This window comes from Drosophila guanche, unplaced genomic scaffold (genome assembly GCF_900245975.1).
Source record: "Drosophila guanche unplaced genomic scaffold, DGUA_6, whole genome shotgun sequence".
Classification (NCBI taxonomy): Eukaryota; Metazoa; Arthropoda; class Insecta; order Diptera; family Drosophilidae; genus Drosophila; species Drosophila guanche.
This window is the reverse complement of record NW_022995743.1, coordinates 17,830,092-17,856,877: the sequence shown is the minus strand read 5'-3', so window position 1 is coordinate 17,856,877 and position 26,786 is coordinate 17,830,092. Positions and strand designations below refer to the sequence as shown.

The window sequence follows — 26,786 nt, the reverse complement described above, 5'->3', positions numbered from 1 at the left end:
GGTATTAGGTTTTGAAGATACTAGAGTCATAATAATGACCACATATATACCAGTTTACAATCTACCATATCTAGCTGTTCCAGTTCCTTTCCGCTGATCGAACTAGTTCAGTTTTCCAAGAATCGTCCTCTTATTTGTTAAAACTTGATTTAAAAATACAATCTGTTAAGAGTGAGTGGCTAAAATTATCAAATCTAATAGAAATTTGATTAATAAATGAGATAAAACTATATTTTCAGTGCCAACGATCCTAGCTAGTTGGTCATACTAAACCGAACATAAATATCGAGGAATAGCGTCAGTCGACTAGCTGAGCTACTACAACTACCACAGCTGTTCGAAATTATAAAACAATTTATGCAATAATTTTGAAAAAATAATAATGCTGAAAACACTAAGGCCATGGAGATTGGCGAGTCACATTCTGAAAGGATGTGCTGCACCTGCTAGGAGAGTCTCGGATTCATTCAAAACATTCGGCGGCGAAAACCCGCTGGCCGGTAGTGAAGGGGCCCCCAAGAAGTTTACGAATCCCTTTGCACAGTCTAGTCCAGCGATGAGCGATGGGCATGCGGAAACCAAAGAGGATCGGGAGAAAAGGAGAAAGGTGCTGCAGCTGGAGGCTGATATTGCCCATCAGGAGGGCCGTCGCGTGCCTGCCTTAGACTTTTTCGAGGACCATCACTGGGACCACGTGCTGTCGTTGCCCTCGAAATCGGCACGCATAAAATACTACGCCTTTCTGTGGCAGATAAATATGAAAAAGTTGGCGGACCAGCGAAAGAAAGCAGAGCGAGCCGAAGACACAGAGCGTCGGATCGCAGAGCTGCGAAAAGAGCGGGAGGAAAACACCCACATAATCTATGGCCTGGCCCACACCTCGATGTTCCTGCGCATCTACGACACAACAATCAACCACTGGCAAAACAACCGGCTGACGCGGGCCATGCAGTTCGCCCCCAAGATGGTACTAGACTGTTCCTATGACACCCACATGAACAATCGAGAGGCCTCCTACGCGGCGAAGCAGCTCATGCTGTGCTTCGCCGAAAACCGCCTCAACGACGAGCCCTTCGATCTGCACTACTGCAACGCCCTGATGGAGGGAAGGTGCATGCAGAGCCTGAAGCGCTACATCCCCACCATGCTCAATCCGGAGTTTCCAATGAATGTGCACACTCAATGCTTCACTGAGATTTTCGATAAGCAGAGTCTGGTCTATCTGACGCCGCACTGCCGCGAGGATCTAGTCACCTACAACCCGGACGACATATACATTGTTGGCGCCATGGTGGATACGATGAACAACGAGCCCCTGTCGCTGGCTAAGGCGAAGCGGCTTGGTCTGCGCATGGCCCGCCTGCCACTGGATCGATACCTGCAGTGGGGCTCTGGATCGGGAAAGTCCCTGACCCTCAACCAAATGATCAACATCATGCTGGACCTGAAGAATACCGGTAATTGGGATTCTGCGCTGAGGCATGTGCCGCGCAGAAAGGTCGTTGACATGGACTCTCAGCGAAGGAGGGAGGATAGTCGAAAAGCTCTTGGGACGCGGGCGAGAAAACTCAACGTGCGTATCGATCATCTGCTGGACTTCGAGGAGCGCAGGCATGCCACGGCCTTTGCCGCACCCCCCCAGGCACTGCGTCAACGAAAAGAGGGCATGGAGTTTCAACTGGACACATGGGCAGCGGGAAAGAAGAAAAAGAAAAGGGAGAACTGAATAAACAACATTTATTGAAATTTAGAAGGTTCAGTCTAGTTGCTCTCAAGGGCATCTTCCTCTGCCTGGTAGATCTGACCCTCTGCAGGATGAGTATCTGCCTGAGATTCAGCGTCAGCATCACCCTCGCGCTTAGCCTCATGTTCAGCCTTAGCATCATCGCCTTCGTCCTTGTCCTCCTCTGTGTCAGATTCCTCAGTTTTCTTGTACTTCAGCAGCTTATGCTTCTCATTGATAGCATGGTAATTGGCCTGGGCATCTTCTGCCTGGTAGATCTGACCTTCTGCAGGATAAGTATCTGCCTGAGATTCAGCGTCAGCATCAGCCTCGGGCTTAGCCTCGGGTTCAGCCTGACCATCTTCTGCCTGGTAGATCTGACCTACTTCAGGATAAGTCTCTGTCTGAGATAAAGCGTCTGCATCAGCCTCGGGTTCAGCCTTAGAATTAACGCCCTCGTCCTTGTCCTCGCCTGTGTCAGCTTCCTCAGTTTTCTTGTACTTCAGCAGCATATGCTTCCCATTGATGGCCTGGTAATTGATGACAGCCTTCAAGCCAGCCTCCTTCATTAGCACCATGGCCTTGGCCTCGTAGTCCTGCACATGATCCCTGCGCTCCACCGTCAATAGCTTTGTCTCCAAGAGGAAGAGGGCCTGCGCACGCAGGGTCTGGAAGAACTCTTGGCCCAAGAAGGAGAAGTAGTTGTAGGCAACGAAGGCAATGTCAAAGGTGTTCGCCCAGCGTGCGGCTCCCTGTTGCAGCTGCACCATCTCCATTGGCGACAAATAGTGCACGGTCACATCCGGCACCTGGATCCAGGGTCGATCGTAGATCACCTGCCCCTCACCTGCATCGCACTCGTTGTGGGTGAGCAAGGGCGTCATGAGCAACTGAACCGATCCGTAGCGGCGTGAGCGTGTGGAATCGTGCTCATAGGCGGTCTGGGTCTGCAGCTCGTAGAAGAGCTCGAGCAGGTTGCGCTCGGTCACGTCGGTGGCTCGATAGTCGTTTTCGCCGTGCGCAGAGTTGTGCATTCGCTCCTCTGTGGTGCGCAGCCCAAAGCCGCAGAAGGGGCCCGTTTGGATGTCACCTACGTAGCCGCGGTGCAAATAGGTGCGTCCGTCGCGCACCAGCCCGGCAGCGAATGTCTTGTTTGGCTTGCACTGCTCGTACTCGGGGAAAACGAAGGCCACCCCGCACTCCCGCCAGTAGCGGTACTCCTGCGAGCAGATCTGCTGGCCCTCGCGCTCCTTTAGGGTCATGCACAGGTCCCAGTCAAAGGCGCCGTTGCGGTGGTCGTAGCGAGTGCCCAGCAGGGCACGCGATCGCTGCTCCCAGTAGGTGGCAATGTTGTACTGGTGCCACGGTTGAGGCTGCCAGAAGCTGAAGGCCATCTCGAGGCCGTCGCGCTCCTTGTACTTGAGTCCCTCCAAGCTGAGCATGGGCGCCAGGCGCTGCAGCTCCTCCTTGTCAGTGACCATTTTGAGCAGTGTGCGGCCCTTCGCTGCCACGTAGTGGTGGGAGCTCGGTCGCATCAACGAGTTCCCGTATATGTCCATGAAGAGGTGGGCCTTGTACCCCAGACTAAAGGACTCTGGAGCCTCCAAGGCCACACCCAGAAGCAGCATATTTCGGGCCACTATCTCGGCGCACCCGTCCAGCACGTATATGTTCAGCTTGGGCTTGCTTTTGTATGTATACCGCTTTGCCAGTGTCTTGATTATGTGGCGCGGATCGGCACCGCCGCAGATCAAAATATTAAGCGCTCCGGAAGGAGATGATGCTCCGTCTCCGCATCCCCCCTGCTCTTCCTTGATCTTGAACGCCTTCACATACTCGGCGTAAAAGTCAACCGCTGAGCTGAGACCCCAAAACATCTTCGCTGGAATCCAATTTATATTGAGTTTATTTCTTTTTGGGACTTGCTTTCACTCCACTTCTGTTCTGGCTTCAATCTGTTTATATTCGATTGACTTCGGTTACTGTGACTACTTCGTTGTGTTCGTTGTCCTGGCGACGCCTTGTCCGTTTAATTCAGCTTCTGTGTACGCAGCGTATCTCTGGTGGCCCCTCGTTTATTTCCATCCGTTGCGAGGATTAGGGCGATGCCGTGGTAATAGCGGAAATTGCTTTTCGATATCACTTGGCTGCAGCGTGCTGCGGAAGAACTCTTTTCCTTTGGCGCCTAGGGGAGGATTTGCAGTTGGTACTTACTGCTAGCCGTGGAGAACGTTGGTGCTGAGAAAAATCCATTATTCAGAGATAGCTGTTTGCTTTGGCAGAGCCCTGCAGAAGCAGGTCCAGCGAAAAGGGAACTCGGATGCATAAGCGACGCATTTCCAAAGAGAAGGAGACCTTGAAGAAATTCTATAAGAACACACCATATAACTAATTCAACTAATATTTCTCCTGTCAGTTAAATTGTTTATTCTGCCAGAATTTATTGAGCAATTTGTGAAAAAATAAGTTGGCAAAAACAATTTGGTAATTTCTCGCTTTTTACTTGTAACATTTTATACGAGAAACAAAGTTCTGAAACGAGTCGATGCCTGCATGTATTTTTGGACCTAACCTTTTTTAGACAGAAACAGCAAAAGTGCAGCCAAGTGGCACACTTAATCCAGAGACTTTCCTTACAGTGCAAAGTTTATTAAGTTTTCGATGTGTTTCCGGGAAACTTTCTCTTGACAATGACTGAAAGTTCTTAATACATGTTAAGTCTTTGCCATAAAGTTTCCTTTTCGTGCGGAATGCCTTTCAAATGTTTTTCTGTTGCTCACGGTGTACGCTGCGTATGCGTGATTTCCATGAAGATGTGCCCAAGTGAAAGCTTTAAGGTTATTAGGGAGGCGAAGTGCACATAAGAAGCGTTTTGTGCTGCAATAATGCGCGAGATGAGCTAGTTCGGCCTCAGGAGATGTGATAGCTTTGCTCACATTGACTTCAAAAAATGATTTGCCATTCATATGTTGGTGGTTCAGTCTGTAAAATGGTTTGGATTCGTTTCTTTACACAGCTTTTACCGAATGGATGTTGTCCATTATGTGTGGCCTCTTCCAATTTCTCTTTTTGCGGGCTGCGAGCTAGACATCAGAAGTAATTAGAGTGAAGGAGCTCGAAAGGAAGAAAAGGGTTGACCAAGGCTCAACGTTTTTTAGCCGGAAAGTCCTTGTGGGGAGGTTCATTAAATTGCAGCCGTAAATGAGTGAGCAGCAATCGATCAATGGGCGTGTGTGTGTGTGTCCGTATTGTTCAGGGGCACAGTGGAACAGTCGGTAACCCACATAAAATGAAGGACTCCCTCCGCCTGCCTACCGCCGACCGCCTTCTGCCTCTTGATTCTTTTGTGCACCACACCAACTCTTATCAGCAGCATTCATTGTCAATGCTTTCCGCAAACTTTTCTCATTAGACAGCGCAAACAAAATGGCTGCGTCTGCGGTTTATCCTTCTGGCTGTCGCAGCACCCCACATGACCCTCCCACCGCACTCTATCACATCCCATGCACCGCTTGCTGATGTGTACGCTTTTGGCTTTTGTTTAACATTCGCTCGCAAAATGGTGTCATAAAGGCCACAAACTGCAAGCAAACATTCGGAGCGACCCACAGCTGGTACGCGAAACGATGCCAGATGAGAGGAAGGAGATGATGGCAGATGAAAGCAGTGCATAATGAAATGAAACAAAGCAAAATTAATCGTTGTCAGCATGGCATGCATGTGCGTGACCAATTAGGTCCCTGAATTAGGAACCCCCTTATCCTTGACGTGTTCATTATTAGCCAAAGAAAAGCTCATCAGACTTCCGTTTTGCTGTTTCGCAGTAAAGTTGAGTAAGATTTAATTTCGGTTTAATAGACATAGACAGTGGTGTACATTGATCCATATATATATATATATATATATTATCATTTCCATATTAATATCCAGATGCACGGTTCCTCGGGAGATGCTCGGCTATCGACTTCTAGTGGACACTACGACTACACTACACAACGTAGACATAAGTTTCTTAGTTTAACAAAGTTTCACTTGTGACGTGCATAGAAATATATCTGTGTGTGTGTGTGTGTGTGTGTAGAAATATCAATTTTTCGTGTTGAGATTTTGGTTTCCTTAGCTCTGGGTTTTTCGTTCCAGGCCAGAACCTCTGATTGTCAGAAAGTTATTGAAGTTATCCAAGGGGAGGTGCCGAATGCACATTCTGCCATCATACATACATTCATATGGATACTCTGTTCGGGCACTCCTCTGGTTGTGTACTTATTAGCTTATTATAGACATATTCTGATTATTGCATTAGTGCGCTTCCTCGCTCGTGCGAATTTGGTTTTCCTTTTAAGCATAGTCACGCTTTTATCCCCTCAGAGAGTTTGTATTTGCATTTCTCGGCTAAAGAGATTCTACGCTATTCCTACATACATTTGTTAGTTACTATTATATTTAGGTGAGTGGGAATGTGTGCTGGAACAATTAGGTAGCTCCGCAGTGTAAGTACTAGTACATAAAACACTCTACAACAATAAAATGCCCAAATTGGCTCACTTAATGCTATAATTCCTACAAAGTCTGAGACGGTGGTTTATCTGATGGTTTAATATTTCATCTACACACAAATGGAGGTGGGGGTGGCGGGGTATTGAGGGATGGCATTCCGCAGCCAAAGCTCGACGCAACGGAAGATGGCGGTTAATTGTCTCGCTACGTTACGTTAACAGTTACGGTTACGGTTACGGTTACGGTTACGCACTTACTCGTAAGTATTGCTTGCGATTCTGGAAATAAATGTATCTTAAGTGCTAAGGTGTCGTAATTGCAGCCGTTTCAGGCCTTATCCTTTGTGGTATCCTCCTCCTCCTGCAGCGAAGTGATCTGAATAGAGGGACAACAACAAGAGCGGAGTTTTGTTAGATGTTGGTTAGATGATCGCTGTCGTCTCCATTATTTACTCTAGTGACATGCCTAACACTGAAAGGGTTCTACGTTTGGCTATGTTCAACTCTAGTGAAAAATGTCAAATATATATTACGAGTAATTTCACAAGACATTGAGGAAGTTCAGCTGGAACCACTTCTACTTTCCTGGTTCCAGGTGCAACTATTGGCAAAAAAAAAGGAGTAGGTGGGTAAGCTCTAGCTGCCAAAGGAGTCTGGTACTAGCACATAATATTTGTGCCTCTTTAGCTGGTTGGTTGTCTACTTACTTGATTGGATCCAGCTGGAGGTGCAGTCTGCTTAGTGCAAATCAACTCTTGTGTCATTATTTGGTTAATATTATTGTTATAACGCTATTAAGGTTCTCTATATGTGGTTTCGCTACGATTATTTCTTGCATGTGGAATTCTCAAAAGTGGTTCACCATTTTCGTGAGGTATAGTAGTTATGTTCGAGAGTTATGTGGTTTGCACTACAATATTTATCTGCTATGCACGTGTAGTTACTTTACTTAGACAATGGCTTTCCCCTAAAAGAAATCGTCGAAGTCGTCTAAAAACAGAAAACAAAATCACAAAATATTCTTCACTTGCCGAATCGGGTTCGTCAATTTGGAAGCTGTTGTGGGTTCCAAGTGGGGCGGGAGGTGCTCTAAGTTTTGAATTATTATTATTCGGTTCGGTTCGGTTCGGTTCGGTTAACGTAGGTCCTGCATCTATGTGTATATCTATTTCTAGGTGTGCGTTCTCCTTGCAAACATTCCGTGAGTAAACAAAATGTTCTATATAGTTGTTTTAGTTTTTTGTAATATTTATCGACGTAGTGTGTCGGGTTGTTGGGCTGGCTGTTGGCTTGGTTGGTTGAGTTGGTGCCGTTTGATGCTCTGCCATGGCGGACTGTGGTCACAGTTAGTTGTCTTGTCTATGGGGGCAGTGAGCTGCGGGAACTGGTTTTCGAACTGTGGGCGTTGCCTGGGCGTTCGTTGGTGGTGTTTCGTTGTTGGAGTTGTGGTTTGGTCGGGGGGTTTTTGGAATGGAAAATGGGAACTTCATTTTCATTTGCGTTAAAAGCGGAACCTTGTCCAAACAACTATGTGTCTGGCAACTTGACAACAACTTTAATTCAACGAGTATTCAAATACAAGTGAATACATGATACGTGATTATATATATATGTATATATATAATATATAGAATAGAGAGATATATACACATCGAGAGAGCGGAGAACGGTATGATTCGAGACGATAGGGAGGTAGTAAAAATATATATTCGAGTATTTGTATGGAACGAGTACGAATATTAACAAATCAAGTAACAATTCACATTCAGATGTTCAAGTATGTATACTACATATGAATATGTATGTACGAATATTATTGTACAAAAAGACAGTGAGAGAGAGAGAGAGAGAGAGGTTCAAGTTCCGTTTTGGCTGGGATAGTACTGACTTCGTTCTGGAGTGTGGAGGGAGCAAAACATGCCTGAGGGGAATTGAATTTATGAACTAAAAGTAGAGCTTGGAGAATGCATTTTCAGCTGCTTACCTCATTGGCCTGGGAATGAGCCTGAGCTGAGAGAACTACCATGATGGATTTTAATTCGCTTAAGTCAGGGCGATTCAATTCATCCTGATCCATTACCCATTACCCATTACCCAGACAGGAATGCGCTGGCTTTTACCTTGGCTATCGAGTTAATCGGGCTGCAGTTTCATTGATTGGAATTTCATGCCACGCCAACTGGGAAATGAGCACGCCCAGTGGTGAGCTCGGGCCGGATTGGGGGAAAGAACGAGCATTATTATTATTATCCATGATGACGGCAGTCGAATACACATTTCGTTTGGCTTTTCACGAGGATAATCTAATTATCAACTTTTCCACACTCTACCGATAATGGACAAGCAAAAGGACATCAAATACATCAATGCACATGGTATCCTTGAGCAGTAAATAATACAATATACCTTGGAAAGTGGCTTATCAATTTCCACTTTTCAAAATATAATTGCTGCAAGTTCGACTGTTAATCGATTCATAAGAACTAAGGGGCTTTGTGGTGTGATGCTTTATTCCCTACTGACCACTGGACTTGTTATTTCCCTATGAATTCGATGAACTGGTTGAAGCAAATCCTTCCAGACTGTACCTGGTAATTGCTGTGTTCCCCGGACTACCTCCATCCAGAAACTAATGGAGTACCTAAGGTGTAGCACATCTTCAATGATGTCTCATCGACTGAAGAAGATACATTTGTGTGGTCTAAAAGCACTCACCTGGCTGTTCTGTGGGTCTGTTGCTCTTTGTGGCAATGATTGTTGGGAGTAATAGATGAACGAGCACGCAAAATAAAACCAAATCAATTGTGAAAACTTTATTCAAATAAATAGGTGCAACTTGACTAGTCGACAGCATCTACGCATGGCCAGAACTACATACATAAATACGCATAAAGAGTTGAATAAAGTGCAGGAGGCAAAAAACAAAAGTCGTGTGGTTTGGTGTGGTGTGGTGCAGCGTATCAATTGCTAGAGTGTGGTTGTGTGGCTGTGGAGAAGAGTTCGTCGGGTGGTGGGTGTGGCTAATGCTGGTACGAGTATCATTGAACAACACACTCGTTGCATGTGGCTGTTGGCTCTTGGGAGTTCGAATGGCAACTGGAATTGGCCTTGGAGTCGCGATGGGGAACCCTCCGTTCGGACGGGGATTTGTGGCGCAGTAGGTGCCAGCGGCGGTGAAAGTAGCCCCCATATGAGGTGGACGACTTCTTGGCCCTCGAGGAGCCCTTGAGGTCGTCCGCATCGATGTGACCGAATGAGGCGCGACTGTACTGCGGGTGCAGGACCAGATCGGTGCGCAGGCGCTGCACATTGCGACTGTCACAGTTCTCCACCACGATGATGGGCGTGGGACGGACAGGAGCCGGCGGGTTCAGGCGGGTGTTTGGCTGGACGGATATGCAGTTCCTCTGGCGCTGCCCTCGTATCAGGTGAGACTTCAGGCTGGGCCAGTGGAAGAACTGGCGCAGCGTGACCAGCCGAGGCGAGTCTGCCGGCGACGGGGCCGTGTGCAGCAGATCTCTCACCAGGTCGGGCGCCACACGGTGCAAGGTCATACTACTACTTTCGGGGTTCGGGTTCTGTTCAGAGGTGGGTTCTGTCCGCGTTCTCGTCGCGTTCAGCTGGTGGCTGCTGTGGGTCTGTGGGGGGGTGCTCACGTAGAACTTCGTTCTAGGCACTCGCAGACTGTTTGTCTTCCATGCATCGTGCAGGGAGCGGATACCAGGCAAGCGTGCAAGGAGGTGGATGTGGTCGTAGGAGGCTGACAACATACCTGCGCGCTCGTCCTGGTACTCATCGTCGTCCGACGACTCGAGTCGGTCCTCCACCAGCGAAGTCTGCCTCGACAGACCCTGGTGCATGGTGTGGGTTGCAGTTTTAAGTTTTCAAATTTAAGTTTTCAGATTGATGTGTAAGCAAACAGAGACGAGATAAGCAAAATTAAAAGAAAGAAAAGAAAGGAAAAGGAAGAGAAAAACCAAAAACCAAATCGTGAGCGCCATCTACTGCCATGGAAACAAGTACAAAAGCGAACTGTGGCTAAGATCGGACCACCACCACCAGACCATGGGACCATGGTTATGGCCCTGTGCTGGTTGGGTTGACTTACCGCATTGTGGCGTCGACGGGGCGGAGACCGCTTGTTCCATAGCGCCTCCAGCTGGTCGAAGTGCTGTGACTGGGCCAGAGCCGCCTGCTCGGGACCGAGGTTGGCCTGGGAGGCCCCCGTCTTGTTCTCGGCGATCTTTGAGATCTCCTCCATGCTGGCAGAGACGCTGAAGCGGCGCTTCAGTCGCTCATCCACCTGGGCCATCATGACCGATGATGTCAGGTGGCCATACTTCTTCTGCCAGGTGTACGTGTCCAGGGACACTTCCTTCTTTAGCAGTCGCTTCATCTGGCGCTTCGGGCCCTGCGGTCGGAGATCTGAAAGGGATTGGGAATGCGATTCAAGTTCAAGAGCCCGATGAATGGGAGAGACGGAGGAGGCAGACCATCCACATCCTTGGTGGGTCCCGAGTACGTGGGCAGCTTCACATACTGCGCAGGCGTGTTGTGCAGACAGATGACCGGCAGATTGTAGCTATCCACCAACTGTACCAGGACCCGCGACACCTCCAGGCTGATGTCGAAGTGGGTGAAGGGCACGTGCATCTGCAGAGAGGTCAGGGCCAGGCCGCGCTTCGTCTCCCACACGATCAAGGTCTTGTCATCGCTGCCCGACACAGCCGTCGAACCTGAAAACGGGAAGAGGATGGATTAGAGGGATTGTATGGAGAGGAGCTGCCTGCTGCGGACTCACCATCTGCCGACACCTTCACTCCTATGACAGGACCCAAGTGTCCGGCCAGGGTGTGAACCTCCTCGCCTGTGAGCAGGTCCCACAGGATGAGGTTGGTGTCCTTGGAGCCGGACAGGACCTGCGTCTTGTTGGTCACAGAGACGGCCACACAGGTCACGGCATCGCTGTGGCCGACCAGCACCTGGCTGAGCTTGCCGCCCGTGGACTGCCACACCTTGAGCGACATGTCGCGGGAGCCCGTGATGATGTGCATGCTGTCGGCGCTGATCTCGAAACAGGTGATCTCGTCCGAGTGCGAGACCGAGTACTTCTCGTCCTCCTGGGTGAGCGACCAGATCTTGAGGGTGTTGTCCCCGTTGCTGGAGGCGGCGAAGCGCATGTTGTTGGTCACCACCAGGCTCTTGTACGGTCCCTGGATGGTCTGCAGCAGGTTGCCCGAGTCGGCCATCCATACGAGCAGTAGCGAGTCCCGGTCCGTGGAGATGACTCGCAGCGAGTCCATCAGCACCACCACCTTCACCACTGGCGCCGCATGGCCCTTGAACGTGTTGATGGTCTCGGTCGCCGCCAGGTTCCAGACCTGCACCAGCCGATCCTCGGAGCCCGTGGTGAGGAACTCCCCGTTGGGCGCGAACTTCAGGCAGTTGACGACGCCAGCGTGCCCCTCCAGAGTGCACTGGTACTCTGGCGTGTTGATGCGCATCAGGTGCACGCTGCGGCCCGAGGCGATGGCCATCTGCTGCGAGTCCCGGGAGAGATCGAAGCACGTGATCGGTGGCAGGGTCGTCGAGGGGGAGCGCTGAGCCTGGGCATGCCGTTTCAGACTGCGTTTGCGGCGCGGATTGCGCGAGTACGGGTTCACGTAGAGCTCCTCGTTGCGGAAGGAGTAGAAGGTGATCTTGTTGCCGCCCACCGTGATAAGGAAATCGTCATTCTCCATGGCATAGACGGCGGTCACAGGCCCCGGGTTGGGTGGCATTGAGCGCACCAGCTTGCCCGAGTGCATGTCGTAGATCAGGGCTCGTGTATCGTCGCATCCCACCACGCAGCGCTGGCTATCCTTGCCAATGGAAATGGTCCGGACCTGCAAGGTAGGGTAGTGCCTGATAGTTGAAGGATCACTTTCCGCTTGGCATTGATCCACTGAGACTCACCTTTGACTTGTGGCCCTTGAGGGTGTGCAGCTCCTTACCCGTGGCCAGAGTGCGCACATAGAGAGCATTGTCCTCGCAAAGGGCCAGGAGGAAGACCTGCGGGCGAGAGGGACAAGCACGTTAATGGCAGCTCGATTAATGCCGAGGATTCCATCACAACTCAATGCGTTTCGAGAATTATATTTCGGGCCCCAGACGAGGCATTCATCGGGGAACCTACTGAATAACCCAGTAGAAAGGAATATGATGAATTGGATTGCAATTGAGTTTCTGACATCTGCAGGTGGATTGAAGGGTAGGCATTCCCAGATGTAAGCGGTTGGGTCAAGGCAATCCTCAGTGGATGCAAGGCAAAGTGCGAGAAAGTTGATTTACATATTCAGATTGCCGTTAGCTGGCCTTACGAAAGGAGATAATATCTTTGTTACCGTAAAACCATTTCTTTCTCCTGCTGATGGGCAATTCTCAATGTGTGGAATTTAATTATGGATTGCAGACCGCAAGGATCAGAAGCGGAATGCCGACAGGATTTCTAAGGAGGCAGTCCATTGGTGATTGAATCGTCTCATGTCTCGCCCTCTTGGAGGCTATACTTTTATTTTGGCTGGTGTTGGCTTTATCTGTCGCTTCCAAGGGCAAAGGGTGATGGCCGCTCCAGTCCTAGTCCCAGCCCCTGTCCCAGCCCCAGGACACCTTGATTTACAGCTGGTTTCCTGTTCTCTGCCTTCTGTGGATTTATTGGATAAATGGAAGCGCGAATGGGAGACAGTTTTGGCAGAAGGCAGTAGACTGCGATGGAAATGGGAGCACGCATCAATCGTCACGCGAGAGGAAAGGGGGACGGACGACACATTCGAGTAGTTGCCATTGACAAAAGACGACGACAAAACGTGACACAATGGTTCGTCCGTCCGCCGGATACACCATTGTGTTGCCCGAACCAATACAGCCCCAGTATCGTACAGTATCTTGATGTTGTTGTTCTGTGTGCCAAATTGCCGCTAAGTATGCAATACTTATTGATGGAGGCAGGAACACGCACTCCCTCCCCTCACCATTGCCCTTACCATCACCCTTACCACTGCCAGGCGGTAGCTTCTGGTCTTCTGGTTTTGTGGAGCTGATTGACAACAAAGGATCTGGCGCGTAATGCGTCCCCCGAATTCGCTTGTTAGAATCCTGTGTTGTCTGTTGTCTCTTGTCAAGCAGCCCGCTCCCCCCATGCTTAATCTGGCCACAGCAAGCAACCAGCGTCGCTCTGCTTTATCTTCAATTACCAAGCGAATCTCGTACCCTTACATTTCACATTTCACATCCCACATTTTGCTTTTTATACCCGGTACTCGAAGAGAAAATAGGCTATATTTCATTTGTGCGAATAACGGTTGTATATAGAGTATATAGAGTATATATATATATTTTTGATCAGCATCAATAGCCGATTCGATTGAGCCATGTCTGTATGTCCGTCTGACCGTCTTGTTTGTCGGCTAGTTCTCAGAGACTATAAGAGCTGGAGCCACCAAATTTTGGCCCCAGACTGCTGTATGCTCACACTGTTACAAGTGTATTTCAAACATGAGCCCCGCCCCCTTCCGTAGGGAATGACCATATCTATCAGATCACCAAATTGGGTGATCCGATTGGATCATTATTATAGCCACAATTAAGAAATTAATTTGCAGTGGCTAAACCCACCCTGTCCAGCAGATTTTGTTGTTGTTTTCACATTCTCTCATTCACTATCTGCTTCGTGTAGTCAGCGGTCTCTGCCTCTGACTCTGCCTCTGCCGCGAGTCTGCAGTGTGTCTAGGGTCTAGGGGAGGGGGCGAGCTTAAGGAGCGTGTTGGTGTGAGAAGTGTTGTAGATGTAGATAACAGATGAGGAAAAAATGTTAAATTTGACAAATAACCGCTAAGGTACAGATGTAGTACTGAGTACCGGGTATAAAAGTTGTGACGCGTAAGAAGCGTCTCACACGTCCCTTCTCGTCTTTAAATTGTGCACATGGACAGGAACTCCCCCACATGTTTTCCCACAGTTCGAAGCCGGAAATGATATTTTTCTTCATTTCTATTGACAGCCCCCCTCACCATCACCCACCTTCTGCTTAAGATGAGCTTTTCGCTAATGCTTTACTTGGAAAACTTTTCGCTCAAGTGGAACGTGCTTTAAGCTGCTCATCGCTGCTGGTTCCTCGTCTTATTATACCCGGTACTCGAAGAGTAAATAGGGTATATTGTATTTTTGCACAAAATTAATGTATGAAACACACAGAAGGAATCGTTTCGGACCCCATAAAGTGTATATATTCTTGATCAGCATCAATGGCCGAGTCGATTGAGCCATGTCTGTCTGTCCGTCCGTCTGTCTGTCTGTACGTCTGTCCGCCCGTCTTGTTAATCGCCTGGATCTCAGAGACTATAAAATCTAGAGCCACCATATATATACTCACACTGTTACAAGTGTATTTCAAAAATGAGCCACGCCCCCTTCCGTAGGAAATGACCATATCTATCAGATCACCAAATTGGGTGATCCGATTGGATCATTATTATATCCAGAATGAAGAAATTAATTTGCAGTGGCTAAACCCACCCCGTCTGTTTTTTACACATTCTCTCATTCACACTCAGCTTTGCTCAGTGTGTGGTCTCTGCCTCTGCCATGACTCTGCAGTGTGTGGCTCTAGGGGAGGGGGGCGAGCTAGAGGAGCGGGTTGGCGTGTGGTGTGTTGTTGATGTAGACGACAGATGAAGAAAAAATGTTAAATTTGGCAAAAAACCGCTAAGGCACAGATGTAGAACTAAGTGCCAGGCATAAAAGTTGTGACGCGTAAAAAGCGTCTCACACGTCCCTTCTCGTAAACCTGTGTCCTGGTGAAGAGTATTTCTATTTAACTTCAAAGTAGTCCCCTCCTCACAGTAAAACCAGTTGTCGGCAAGGCCTCACTGCTCGAAACCATGAGTTGAGGTCATTCCTTATTAGCCGCAAACTGAATAATTATAAGTCTACTCTGATACTCATTATCAGGGAAATGATTATAATCACTGATCACTCACCGAGTTCCATGAGATGTCGATGCGCAGGACAGGAGTCATCATTTGCATGGTGTTCAGCAGGGCGAAGTTCTCAAGGTTCCACACGCAGATGGTTCGATCGTGACTGGCCGAGATCAGGACATCGCACGCTCCGGCCACGAGGATCCCGCTTACCGTTCCGCGGTGGTGGCTGATGCGGTGTTTCTGAATAAAATGGAAAATGAGGACATACTTAGCAATTGGGCACTTGGGACTGGGTCACTGCAATGCAATTTTTTTTATGGTTTACTAACGAATATTCTCTTTAAATATTAATCAAGATTCTCAGCAGGAGGAATTGATTTTCTGTGCGTGACACATGCCACATATCCCTTCTGTTCTGCCTGTTCCCGTCTCTGCTCCTTTGTGTCGCATTTTGTATGCATTAAGTTAATTATCACCTGGCACGCGATGGTGTTCTATGGGGTAAGGCAGCGAGCGTGTCCGTACACGGAGGAACTACAGAAAATGCCAAAAGTTTGATAAATTAACCCAAACTTTAAAAAACTGCGGCGACATAGAAGGATGTGTCAGCATGACACTGCGTACACGTAATATTTTAATTAATTCAATAAGCGCCCGTAATTACATGCGAGTGCATGTGTATGTGTATGTGTGTGTGCTAGGTGCCTGCCTGCCTCCACAGACGCTATGCCAGCTCTTGATGGCCAATTACGTGCCTGTGCGGGAGCACCAAGTCAGCGAAATTGACTTTAAAAGATGCCCGGAGCCAACCAAGTGGCAATAAATCCAATTTCTACGAGTATGTGTGTCAACAGGACACCGGCACAGAGAAACACCGGAACACCGGAACACCGAAGCAAGGCCGGAGAAAGGAGAACAAGGACACATCCACACACATCCTCGCACTTGGTATGCAAACATGGGGCATTGTGCGTAATCACAGTTTAATGCGTGCCTCTCGCCTCTGAAATATCAACTTAGTATGACTGAGCATGTGGGGTCTGCACCGTATAACTAGGACAGGGGTAAGCTCCTGCCACGCCTCATTTGCCGCCCGGTACGCGGAACAGCCGCAAGTGCGTGGCGTGGCCACCGCTCAAACTCATGTTCAACAAGCAGTGCACACATGTCGCCCAGAATCTACCCACTCTCTGCCGAGCCTTTTGTATGACCTTGTCTTGTGCCTGCTGCGGGGGGTAAGCGCCCATAGTCGCTTGGGGGATGAGAGGTCACATTTCGCATATTTGAACCCCTGTGCCGGCAGCTGCCGAAGCAGTTCCCGAGGTCCGCGTACAGAGAAATTATGCAAATGCATTTGGTCTGTTTGATTTGGTTTGCGGTGCGGTTCGCTTCGGTTTCGCAATTAGCTTTTGTATGGGTGGGCATTTTCCGTTTCATTTCTCGTTTCCATTAGCATTCCAACCAAAGGGAACTAAAATATAATCAGCCAAAAGGGAAGCTCCATTTGGTCTTCGATTTAACGCGGCTCTCTTCTTTCCTATCTAAATTGAAATCAATTAAAGGCTATGCCATAATATTTTCTAATAGCTAACCAAGAGAGTAATGCTGACAGTTTGACGGTCGAAGACCCAGCAATATTAACTATCAACTTAAGGTACGATGCCTGCACGTTTCTATGCAGAGTTGTGTGAAACCATTAGATATAGACAACCTGGTTTCGTTCAGCAATTGCTTACAAATACAGAGAATTGTTCCAATAGAAACATACAGATAAATGGGAATGACAGCCAAAACTCGACGCGTCTGACTTACCCACCGCCGCTACGTACATTCTTTCAATCCACTTGGATTTACTATTTTAATTAACTAATCCAGTTGTACACACAGTGGCATGCCACTTGTTACTGCTATTACTACTACTACTAGTCCCCATTCAATGGACGTGGCAGACACGACCCAGAGAGAAAGTGTGTGGTGTTGGGTGCTCACCAGTTTGCCGCTGGCCAGGTCTGTGATGGCGATTGTCGCATCCTCGCTGCTGCTGATGATCAGCGTATTATTGACCCCGGCTGCCACTCCCGTTATGGGGGCGGTGTGCGCGCTGAAACGAAAAGTCGAAAAGGGAGGAGGAGGATGGCGGAGGGCAGTTGGATAAATTGTGCCTGCAGAGATTTACAAATTACCCTGAGGGTGGGTGCCAGGGTAGTGGAGCACTCACTTGATGTGCGCCCGACGGTCGCGCTGCGAGACGTGCCAGACGAGCACGCTGGTGTCCTCGGAGCCGGTGAGCAGGAGCTCCGGCTCTGTAGTGGGGGCCACCAGCAGGCACGTGACTGCCGCAGTGTGTCCTGGGAGGGGGGGTGGAGGGGGTGGGGCGTTATCGCAAATGGAGTCGCATGATTAGCTCGCCTAATGGCAGGACATTACGCGGAACAAGACACGGCGCGACTCACCCTTGAAGATGTGCTCCAGCGAGTTGCTCATGATGTGCCACTGCTGCACCTCGCCCGAACTGGTGGCCAGGATTAGGTGCTGCTTCGAGGGTGCCAGACAGACGGCTCGTATGACGCCCGTACCCGACACCGTCATGGTGCGAATCTGCGACGGCAGCGGTGCTGGCAGCCATCCCGTGAGGGGTACCAGCAACGGCACGGCGTATCCGTCGCACCAGGCCGTGGCCGATCGCACCGTCATGCTGAGCAGCGAGTTGTCGTCGTCATCGTGCTCGCTGATCGGACGCAGCCACGAGATCAGCTGAGAGCCCAGCTGCATGGGGTCGCGGGTTAGTACGTCGCTGGACTTGCGTATCGTGTAGTAGATCAGCTCGATGTCCCTATCCAGGATAAAGCATCGCACGTGCTCGATCAGGCAGCGCAGATAGCTGATCGAGACCGTTTGAACCTAGATTGCAGTTGGGGAAGACAGAAAAGTAAGTCTATAAAATTTATTACAGCATAAAGCAGATTGAATCAATACGACAAATATTTAATAGCGAATGAGTTCTCATTGAAACTTACTTAGATACTCTGACACTTAAACAAACATTACTCTGTAGGGCAGTATTTTATCTTCAAAGGCAATAATCAAGGTATACCATAAGGGAACATAACGATGCAGGAATTTCATTAAATATCTAACTACATCTCTGAAGTCCTGTAGGGACAATTACATTCAAAGTTTATGCAACTCTTATCGAGCCTCTACTCTCTCTTATTGCAGCTCGTTAAATTTCATTAAATTTCTGCGTTGCTTGACGCTACTTATTACATTTCTCTCGTGCTTTTCCACCCTCTTTACGCCATGATCGGGTATTCAAGGCCATATATTGAGTATAAAGAATTCTTAGCAAGCTACTGTCAAGGGTGCCCTCAACTATTCGAACCTTCAAGTCTTCTTACGGTTTTTCATATACATACATATGTATGTACGTACAGTCGCGAGTATGCATGGATTCTGCGTGCTGCCGAGACTGTTATTAGTTCTCATTAATTACGGCAAACTGGTTCATTCTTTGTATACCCGGTACTCTAAGAGTAAGTAGGGTATATTGTATTTGTGCTCGAAAAACGGAACACACACAAATAAGCGTTTACGTCTCTATAAGCAATGATACGAGTCGATATTGCTATGTCTGTTAAGATTTGCATCGAGACTTATGTTTGCTCACACTGTTACAAGTGCACAAACGGCGAAAATCCCTCAGATCCACAATTTTGAACGAAAGGGACGTGTGGGACGCTTCTTACGCGTCACAACTTTTATACCCGGTCCTCAGTACTACTTCTGCACCTTAGCGGTTATTTGTCAAATTTTACATTTTTTCTTCTTCTTTCATCTACATTTACAACACTACTCACGCCAACACGCTCCTTTAGCTCGCCACCCTCACGGCAGAGACGCGGCAGAGGCAGAGGCAGAGACGTGTCTGCGCGAAGCAGAGTGTGAATGAGAGAATGTGCAAACAAAAAAATATATGCGGGACGGGATGGGTTTAGCCACTGCAAATTAATTTTTTCACTGTGCCCATAATAATGATCCAATCGGATCCCAATTTGGTCTGGTCCCATTCTGATAGATATGGTCATTCCCTACAAAATGGCGTTTTTAGTTTTCCTTTGTCTTCAAAATTGTAGATTTGGGATGTTTTCGCCCTTTTGCGGGGGCGGAAGGGGCGGGCTAATTATTGCAATACACTGGTTTCAGTGTGAGCATACAGCAGTCTGGATGCAAAATTTGGTGGCTCTACCTCTTATAGACTCTGAGAACTAGCCGACAAACAAGACGGACAGACGGACGGACGGACAGACGGTCAGACAGGCATGCCTCTATCGACTCGTTTATTGATGCTGATCAAGAATATATATATACTCTATGGGGTCGGAAACGTTTCCTTCTGTGCGTTACATACAACCGTTATTCGAACAAATACAATATACCCTATTTACTCTTCGAGTACCTTCAGAAGCTTCATTTATAGATGTTCTTGTGGCTAAAACGGCTGTATCATCAGCATATGTTGCAACAGTGCAGTTGTTTGTAACTGGCATGTCGGCCGTATATAGGGTGTAGAGAATTGGTCCCAATACGCTTCCTTGTGGGACGCCTGAGTTGATGAGAAGTAGTGATGAACTATCGGTTTTCTGCTGCACGTAAAAGCATCTTTTAGCCAGATATGATTTCATTAATAAATAGTACGGAGCAGGTAGCCATTTCTTTATCTTGTACAACAAACCTTTGTGCCAGACTCGATCGAACGCTTGTTGAACATCAAGAAATGCAGCAGTGCAGTATTTTTTGTTTTCAAATGCCGAAACTATATCATTAATAACCCTGTGACATTGCTCAGGGGTCCCATGACCCCTCCTGAATCCGAATTGGTATTCAGGAATGATGGAAAGTTCGTCTAAAATTGGTAACATTCTCTTCAATAGTATTTTTTCAAACACTTTCGAGAAAATTGTCAACAGACTAATGGGACGGTATGATGTCAATTCCGTTTCTATTTTGTTTGGTTTTAGGATCATAACGATCTCTGCACATTTCCATTGACTTGGAAAGTGGTCTAGTCTGAGAATCGCGTTATATATAAGAGTGAGAAACCGAATGCATTTTGGTGGTAAACTTTTTAGGGTGATACCGTCTATTTTATCAGGGCCTGGTGCTTTTTTATTGTTCAAGCATTTGATTTCTGTCACAACTTCTTCATATTTAATGCTTTTAATAGGCAAGCTCATTTGGCAGGGTGACTCAAGGAATTTTTCTACTTCAGTCTCTGTTGNTGTAGAGAATTGGTCCCAATACGCTTCCTTGTGGGACGCCTGAGTTGATGAGAAGTAGTGATGAACTATCGGTTTTCTGCTGCACGTAAAAGCATCTTCTAGCCAGATATGATTTGATTAATAAATAGTACGGAGCAGGTAGCCATTTCTTTATCTTGTACAACAAACCTTTGTGCCAGACTCGATCGAACGCTTGTTGAACATCAAGAAATGCAGCAGTGCAGTATTTTTTGTTTTCAAATGCCGAAACTATATCATTAATAACCCTGTGACATTGCTCAGGGGTCCCATGACCCCTCCTGAATCCGAATTGGTATTCAGGAATGATGGAAAGTTCGTCTAAAATTGGTAACATTCTCTTCAATAGTATTTTTTCAAACACTTTCGAGAAAATTGTCAACAGACTAATGGGACGGTATGATGTCAATTCCGTTTCTATTTTGTTTGGTTTTAGGATCATAACGATCTCTGCACATTTCCATTGACTTGGAAAGTGGTCTAGTCTGAGAATCGCGTTATATATAAGAGTGAGAAACCGAATGCATTTTGGTGGTAAACTTTTTAGGGTGATACCGTCTATTTTATCAGGGCCTGGTGCTTTTTTATTGTTCAAGCATTTGATTTCTGTCACAACTTCTTCATATTTAATGCTTTTAATAGGCAAGCTCATTTGGCAGGGTGACTCAAGGAATTTTTCTACTTCAGTCTCTGTTGTATAATTATTTATATCGTTTGGCTGAAACACAGAGTGCAGATGTTGTGCAAATGCTTCCGCTTGTTCATTATTAGACCTACACCAAGATATTATAAATGATTTTTATTCTTATTTTTAATTTTTTTTTAAGATAACTCTTACTTTTGATTGATATTTGAAAAGTTGAAAATAAGAGTTATTCCGTAACTTTTATTTTAAAAGTTGGCAATAAAAGTAAAATTGATTATCCTTTGAACTGAGTGGTGTGCTCTCATGAATGTATGTATATTTCTTACCCTTAAGAGAATACCTTTCATGTGATACATCGCATGTCCTTCAAGGGCGAAGTTTCCTTGATTTCTCTTATTTTTGATTTTAATTAAAAAAATCATAATTAACTCTTATTTTTTATTTTAAAAGTATAAATTAAAAATAACTTTTATTTCTGATTTATATTGAAAAAGTTAAAAAATAAGTGTTACTCGTAGCTAAAAATAATTCTCAGATTGCAATTTTTACTTTAAAAGTTATAACAGTTACGGTCTCTGGAATAAATTAATATGCAGTGGCTTCCCCCCACCCTTCCGGAAGCTGTGCTTATGCTTTTTTATCGTTGTCACTATTTCTTGCTCGCACATTCTGCCTCATGCAGTTTGCTGCTCTAGGGAAGGATCTATCAGAGGGGACTGAAGTAAAACGGCGTGTTGGCATGAGAAGTGTTTGTAGATGTAGAAAAAAATGTAAAATGAAAAATTCGAAAAAAAAGAAGGTATGTATGTATGTATGAATCACACTAAAACTACATAAATATGTATGTACAAATACATACATACTGACTGAGTACCGGGTATCAAAGTTGTGACGCGTAAGAAGCGTCTCCCATTCCTACTCGTTTTATTTGCAACTTTGTCTGTTCAGTCATTCGCTCTCAACAGGGCAAAACGTTGACGTTAAAAAAATCATCGTAAATTGCATATTTCAGAGAAGACTGCATGGCAAAAACACTTAAATTCGATTGCCTCACACACACACACACACAAAGAGAGTGGGGGTTGCGAAATTTGGTTGAATAATGAGTTTGTCTGACTGAATAAATGAGTGGCTGCATAAATGAATAAGCCGAAACGTAAAAAAATCTGAAAGAGATAAAAACAAACGACGACGACAAACAACTTGTACACTCTGTACTCAGTCAGTTACATATACATATGTATGTAAGTATGTATATAACCTTATGTGTTTTTCGAAAATTACAATTTACAATTTTTCTACATCTGTCATAAATATACACCACAAATACAATATTCCCTATTACCTCTTCGAGTACCGGGTATACAAAAAATAGAGAAAGAAATCATTTCCAGCCCTGTCTCTGCCTCTGTCCCCCTGTCGGATGCAACGCGTGCAAAAGGGAGCGTGGGAATGGGCTGACAGCAGTTTGATATTTAGTTGGATTATACATTTTCAGCATGTCCCAAATGGTCGCCTGGACCTACATAGCTGTCGGAGTAGACACATTTAAAAAATTACCCGTTCAAATGTTATTATCCATGTTGGCCATTCTGCTATGTATGCTCGTACATGTAGCTACAAATATAGAGTAACCCATTTAAAGTCACTCAAACGCTAATTAACGCTAAGGAACGCTCTTGGGTACACATGTACATTGTATCATATTTTTCGCAAATGGCTCATTCATGCCACACCCAAATCAGGCTTCTCCATTCACTTCTTTGCATAGCAGTCTATCCGACTGTCCGTCTGAATGAGCACCGTCTCTGTTTGGGTCTCTAGCCATATTTGGGGAACATGAAGCTTAATGAAAATTGACAATTTGATTGCCAAATTAGGCAGGCAATTAAGCAGAGCTCTCAGATCTCAGCTCTCAGCTGCCAGAAAAACAGAGTTGATTGCATTTCATTGATTGCTCAAGGAGGGGGCCATGGGAAATGAATACAGCCATCATTTCCCCAGAACTAACTGGGGATTGACGGAAGGAAAGAGAGCCAAGAGCTTACCGCCGCCAGCAGGAAATCAAAGTTGCAGACTGCGATTTGCTTGAAGCGAGTCGTGTCGTCGGAGCGCATCAGGTGGTGCCAGCTCTCCTCCACGTGCCGCATGCTGTAGCTTACGTCGGCGGCTATGGGGTTGTAGAAGGTGGAGGTGTCGTCGTTGTGGTGAGTGGAGGAGGACTTGCGGCCTGCGGAGACGTTGTCCTTCTCGCGCTCCCTGTCCTTGTGGTGCAGATCGCGCTCCCTGAGACTGTCCTTGAGGCTGACCACGGACTTGGTCTCACTCTGCGTGGACTCGTTTTCCAGCGTGCTCTCGTCCTCGTCCTGCGGGAAGAAGAGGTTGGCCAGCTCCATGTGCAGGTTGCGCGTCCTTTGGCCACCCATGTACCTTCGCTTGGCCACCACCGCACAGTAGTTGTGGCGCCACTGCACAAGCACCTTGCCGGACATGATCTTGTCGTGCAGCAGCTGCAGTTTGTCTACAATAAAACCGATGTGATGTCAGAATGCACACACCCGATTCCCCACTACTCACGCATTTCCCTGTGGATCTTCTTGAAGGTGGCGAAGCTAAAGTGTCCGCTCCTGGTGTCGATCAGCGACTCAGGATCATCGGTGGGCATGAGCAGCTCCAGGAGCTCCGTCTCGCTCAGCCCGTACTCGGAGCAGGTGATGTAGGCGGCCAGGCCGCCCACCGCCTGCCTGCCGTAGTGCCGCTCCAGGCCGTCGAACTGCTGCTCCACGTAGAGCACGAAGCTGACTTCGGGCACGCACTGGGGGGGTCGCCGCAGCTCCGTGGCGTACTCGCCCAGGTTGAGGTCGAACTGGTACTCCGCCGACTTGAAGCGGTCCCGCTGCATGGGCGTGAACTTGAGCTGCTCGACGGGGGTGGTGGAGCTGCAGATGATCTGCACGTTCCAGGGCAGCGAGGTGGGCAGCCAGGAGAGGGCGGTCACGATGTCGCAGTCGAGGGGGTTGAGCAGGTGCAGGTCGTCGATGAACAGGAAGAAGACGTCGTTGCTCATGTCCTCGACGCGGCGCAGCAGGTTCTGGAACCAGGTGCTGATGTACAGCGGGTCGAAGGATGCGTCCTTGGGCAAGTACCCCTCCGGGATGTTGAATATAATCGAGATCTGCTGACAGATCACTCGCAACAGCTCCAGGTTGTAGGCCGAGCGCGGCGTGGCCTTGGCAAACCGGATCACGCGATGGACCCTCGTCGAGACGAACCAACTGCCCACCTGCCCGTACAAGGTGCTGATGAGGGCGCTCTTGCCGCTGCCATCCGAGCCGCAGATGAAGTACGGCGCGTGGCGGCTCCCGTTCCTGAAGTTGGCCATCAGATTCTGCCGCAGCTTCTGCGGCACTCGCGACTCAATGAGCGCGGCGCTCTCCACGTGATCGCGCAGGATGCGCAGATGAGTGGCGTGCTCGTGAAAGATTTCCTGCAACCACAAAAACAGAACAGAAACAGATGGACTTCCGTCAAGTAAGAGTAGATTAAAGCAGTACCTAGGGTCTACGCTCAGCTCGTACTTTTCACGGCACTCGTACAGATTGTAATTATTGTGGATTACATGAAAAATTCGTTGTGCGCCCACACATGCACATAATTTAGATTTGCATAGAAATTCATTTTTAAGCTCTTCAGTCGGTGCCGGCATTGGTCTGTCAGTAATTGGTTTTGCCAGCCACGCCACATATGTACATATATCCTGGCAAACACCTCACCTCGCCACACATCCTTCCGTCCAGCACGCCAATTCATCTCAGGCCAGATGCCCTCCACCACCCCCCTTAGAGCTCGTTCATTACTTTCCGCCGAGGCTTATACATACACATGTATATGTCAGGGTATCAGCCGCTTTCGTTTGGGACTGCTGGGCCAGGACCAGACCTCGTCACCACATCATTGTCGTCATCTTCATGAGTCTGAATGTGAGTGGCATTCAGGGTGCTTGCTTGCCTCGTAACTTTGTTTACCTGCACCTCTGTGTGTGTCACCTGCTGAGTGGAATGGCATGGACTGGAGCACTAGACTGCAGCGTGGTGGAGTAGAGTGGCGGGTGGCCACTAACAAGGGCCAGCATCCTTGCCAGGATCAGACTGCGGCTCAGTCATACTCTCTGGTTCAAGCCCAAACCCGACGATTGTAAGCAGCTTTCGCTTGGCAAATCTCATTTGACAGCTTCTGCGAAATGCATTTCTCGAGGGTTGGGCTACTAAATCAATATTGGCAGGAGGAGCTGTCAGAAAAATGCTTCCCCTCTCGTGAACGCTTTAAGGCTTCCACAGTTGCTGCTTAATTAGTTGGCAGCATTTGACTTGTTTTAATTTCATTCCATTCGAGTGCCAAAGGTCTTGCCTCGCCGCACAAGAGTTGCTCACACAATGTGGTGCAGAAGCCGCAGGTGCAGTCGAGGATGATGATGATGTGGAGGGGTATGGGCAGGACAGGGCACACTTTGCATATTTCTTGGTTGCGGCTAAAAATGCCACAAAATTTTGTCAGAGTGGGTGGGATGCAGGATATGCCTTTGCCGCGCTCTTATCCAAGCCAGGACAGAGACTGAGAGCAGTGCATATTGCTGCACCGTTAAGTACAAACAAGGGGACGACCTGGGCGTGGCTACATTGTGCCCAAGTGTAAGTGTGTTAATATGTCAGCAGAGCTGGGCGGGAGCTCCGACCATTCCAAGTCCGCTAATGGCCCAGACTAGAAACCAGTTCCGGTTACGCGTCGTCCTTCGCATGCGACCGAGCTAAAATGTTAAATGCTTTTAACAAAAGCCATCCGAGAGAGTGGGCCAGGCAGGGCGCGACTTATGCAATGAAATGCGACTCATACAGCCCCAGAGTGGAACGGAAAGCGATCCAAGCGGAACTGAAACCTTGAGCCAACCCATTTCTACTGCTCTCTGCTCTCTTTGGGAAACTCAATTGTAATGGCAAAGGCAATGGCAATGGATTTTCATTGCAGGAAATCTCTTACAAACTCAATTTCGACAACTGTCATATGCAAGGATTACACGTAATTTTCCAGCCACCTGCCCACCTTCCATTTGCCCACCTTCCGGCTTCCTTCAAGCACAGCTCTCAAGATTCTTGCTCGCACGTGCAGTGGAATTGAATATTTGCTCGAAATTGCAATTGCCGACCATTTTCGACATGTTTCATGTCCGGATTCTCCTGATTCTGATGTCGGAGCCGTGGCAGAAGTGGTGGGCATCCTTAACAAGGTTAGATTTGATATAAAATCTGTTCAGATCCGCAAATATGTAGGGCGCCCCTGCCACTCAGCTGGAAGCCACTTTAGTGCATTCGTCTAGTCCATCAATTTATTTGATTTCAGGTGGTGCAGGATGTGAAAGGGAAATAAACGAAAATAAAAGGTCACTACATGAATCGCAAAGTCCGCCCAACCGAGTTGAAGATCCCTTATGTTTCGGGCTAAAAGCAGCTAAACACAACTATTTGTAAGGGCTTTAAATGTTTACCAGAGAAAACAGATAAAAGTGAAACCAACAAAAACATCTTCTGTGCTTATTGATGCTGAATCGGAATAAGCAAGCCAAAACATTTCGTATTTCCAATAAATTGTTCATTGTGGATACAATGTGGT

At 47.6% G+C, this 26,786-nt stretch overlaps 3 protein-coding genes across 10 annotated transcripts in view; 1 reads left to right on the top strand and 2 right to left on the bottom strand.

Moving 5' to 3' along the window:
- The first annotated feature begins 96 nt into the window (after positions 1-96).
- LOC117587943 (mitochondrial ribonuclease P protein 1 homolog) lies at positions 97-1,754 on the top strand. Its single transcript, XM_034278944.1, has 2 exons — positions 97-171; positions 240-1,754. Exon 2 carries the CDS (start codon positions 383-385, stop codon positions 1,724-1,726), a length of 1,344 nt encoding a protein of 447 aa, XP_034134835.1. The 5' UTR covers positions 97-171; positions 240-382; the 3' UTR covers positions 1,727-1,754.
- On the bottom strand, positions 1,735-3,660 carry LOC117587935 (dynein assembly factor 3, axonemal homolog). The gene has a single exon (XM_034278930.1). It carries the CDS (start codon positions 3,598-3,600, stop codon positions 1,762-1,764), a length of 1,839 nt encoding a protein of 612 aa, XP_034134821.1. The 5' UTR covers positions 3,601-3,660; the 3' UTR covers positions 1,735-1,761.
- Positions 3,661-5,529: 1,869 nt separating this feature from the next.
- LOC117581052 overlaps positions 5,530-26,786 on the bottom strand; it is a 36,158-nt gene continuing 14,901 nt past the window's right edge. For 4 of the 8 annotated variants that reach the window (XM_034267913.1, XM_034267893.1, XM_034267903.1 and 1 more), the window contains 11 exons: positions 23,700-24,609; positions 23,171-23,643; positions 17,633-18,080; positions 17,398-17,527; positions 17,169-17,280; positions 15,237-15,419; positions 12,175-12,270; positions 11,021-12,104; positions 10,713-10,955; positions 10,328-10,644; positions 9,008-10,070 (listed from right to left, as the gene is read on the bottom strand). In XM_034267913.1, the coding sequence (XP_034123804.1) occupies positions 9,258-10,070; positions 10,328-10,644; positions 10,713-10,955; positions 11,021-12,104; positions 12,175-12,270; positions 15,237-15,419; positions 17,169-17,280; positions 17,398-17,527; positions 17,633-18,080; positions 23,171-23,643; positions 23,700-24,609 (4,809 nt within the window). In that variant the 3' untranslated portion in view covers positions 9,008-9,257. Of the gene's footprint in view, positions 6,596-6,926; positions 7,210-7,336; positions 7,629-9,007; positions 10,071-10,327; positions 10,645-10,712; positions 10,956-11,020; positions 12,105-12,174; positions 12,271-15,236; positions 15,420-17,168; positions 17,281-17,397; positions 17,528-17,632; positions 18,081-23,170; positions 23,644-23,699; positions 24,610-26,786 lie in introns of those variants that run through there. The other 4 variants (XR_004573624.1, XM_034267941.1, XM_034267933.1 and 1 more) reach the window with 4 other exon arrangements.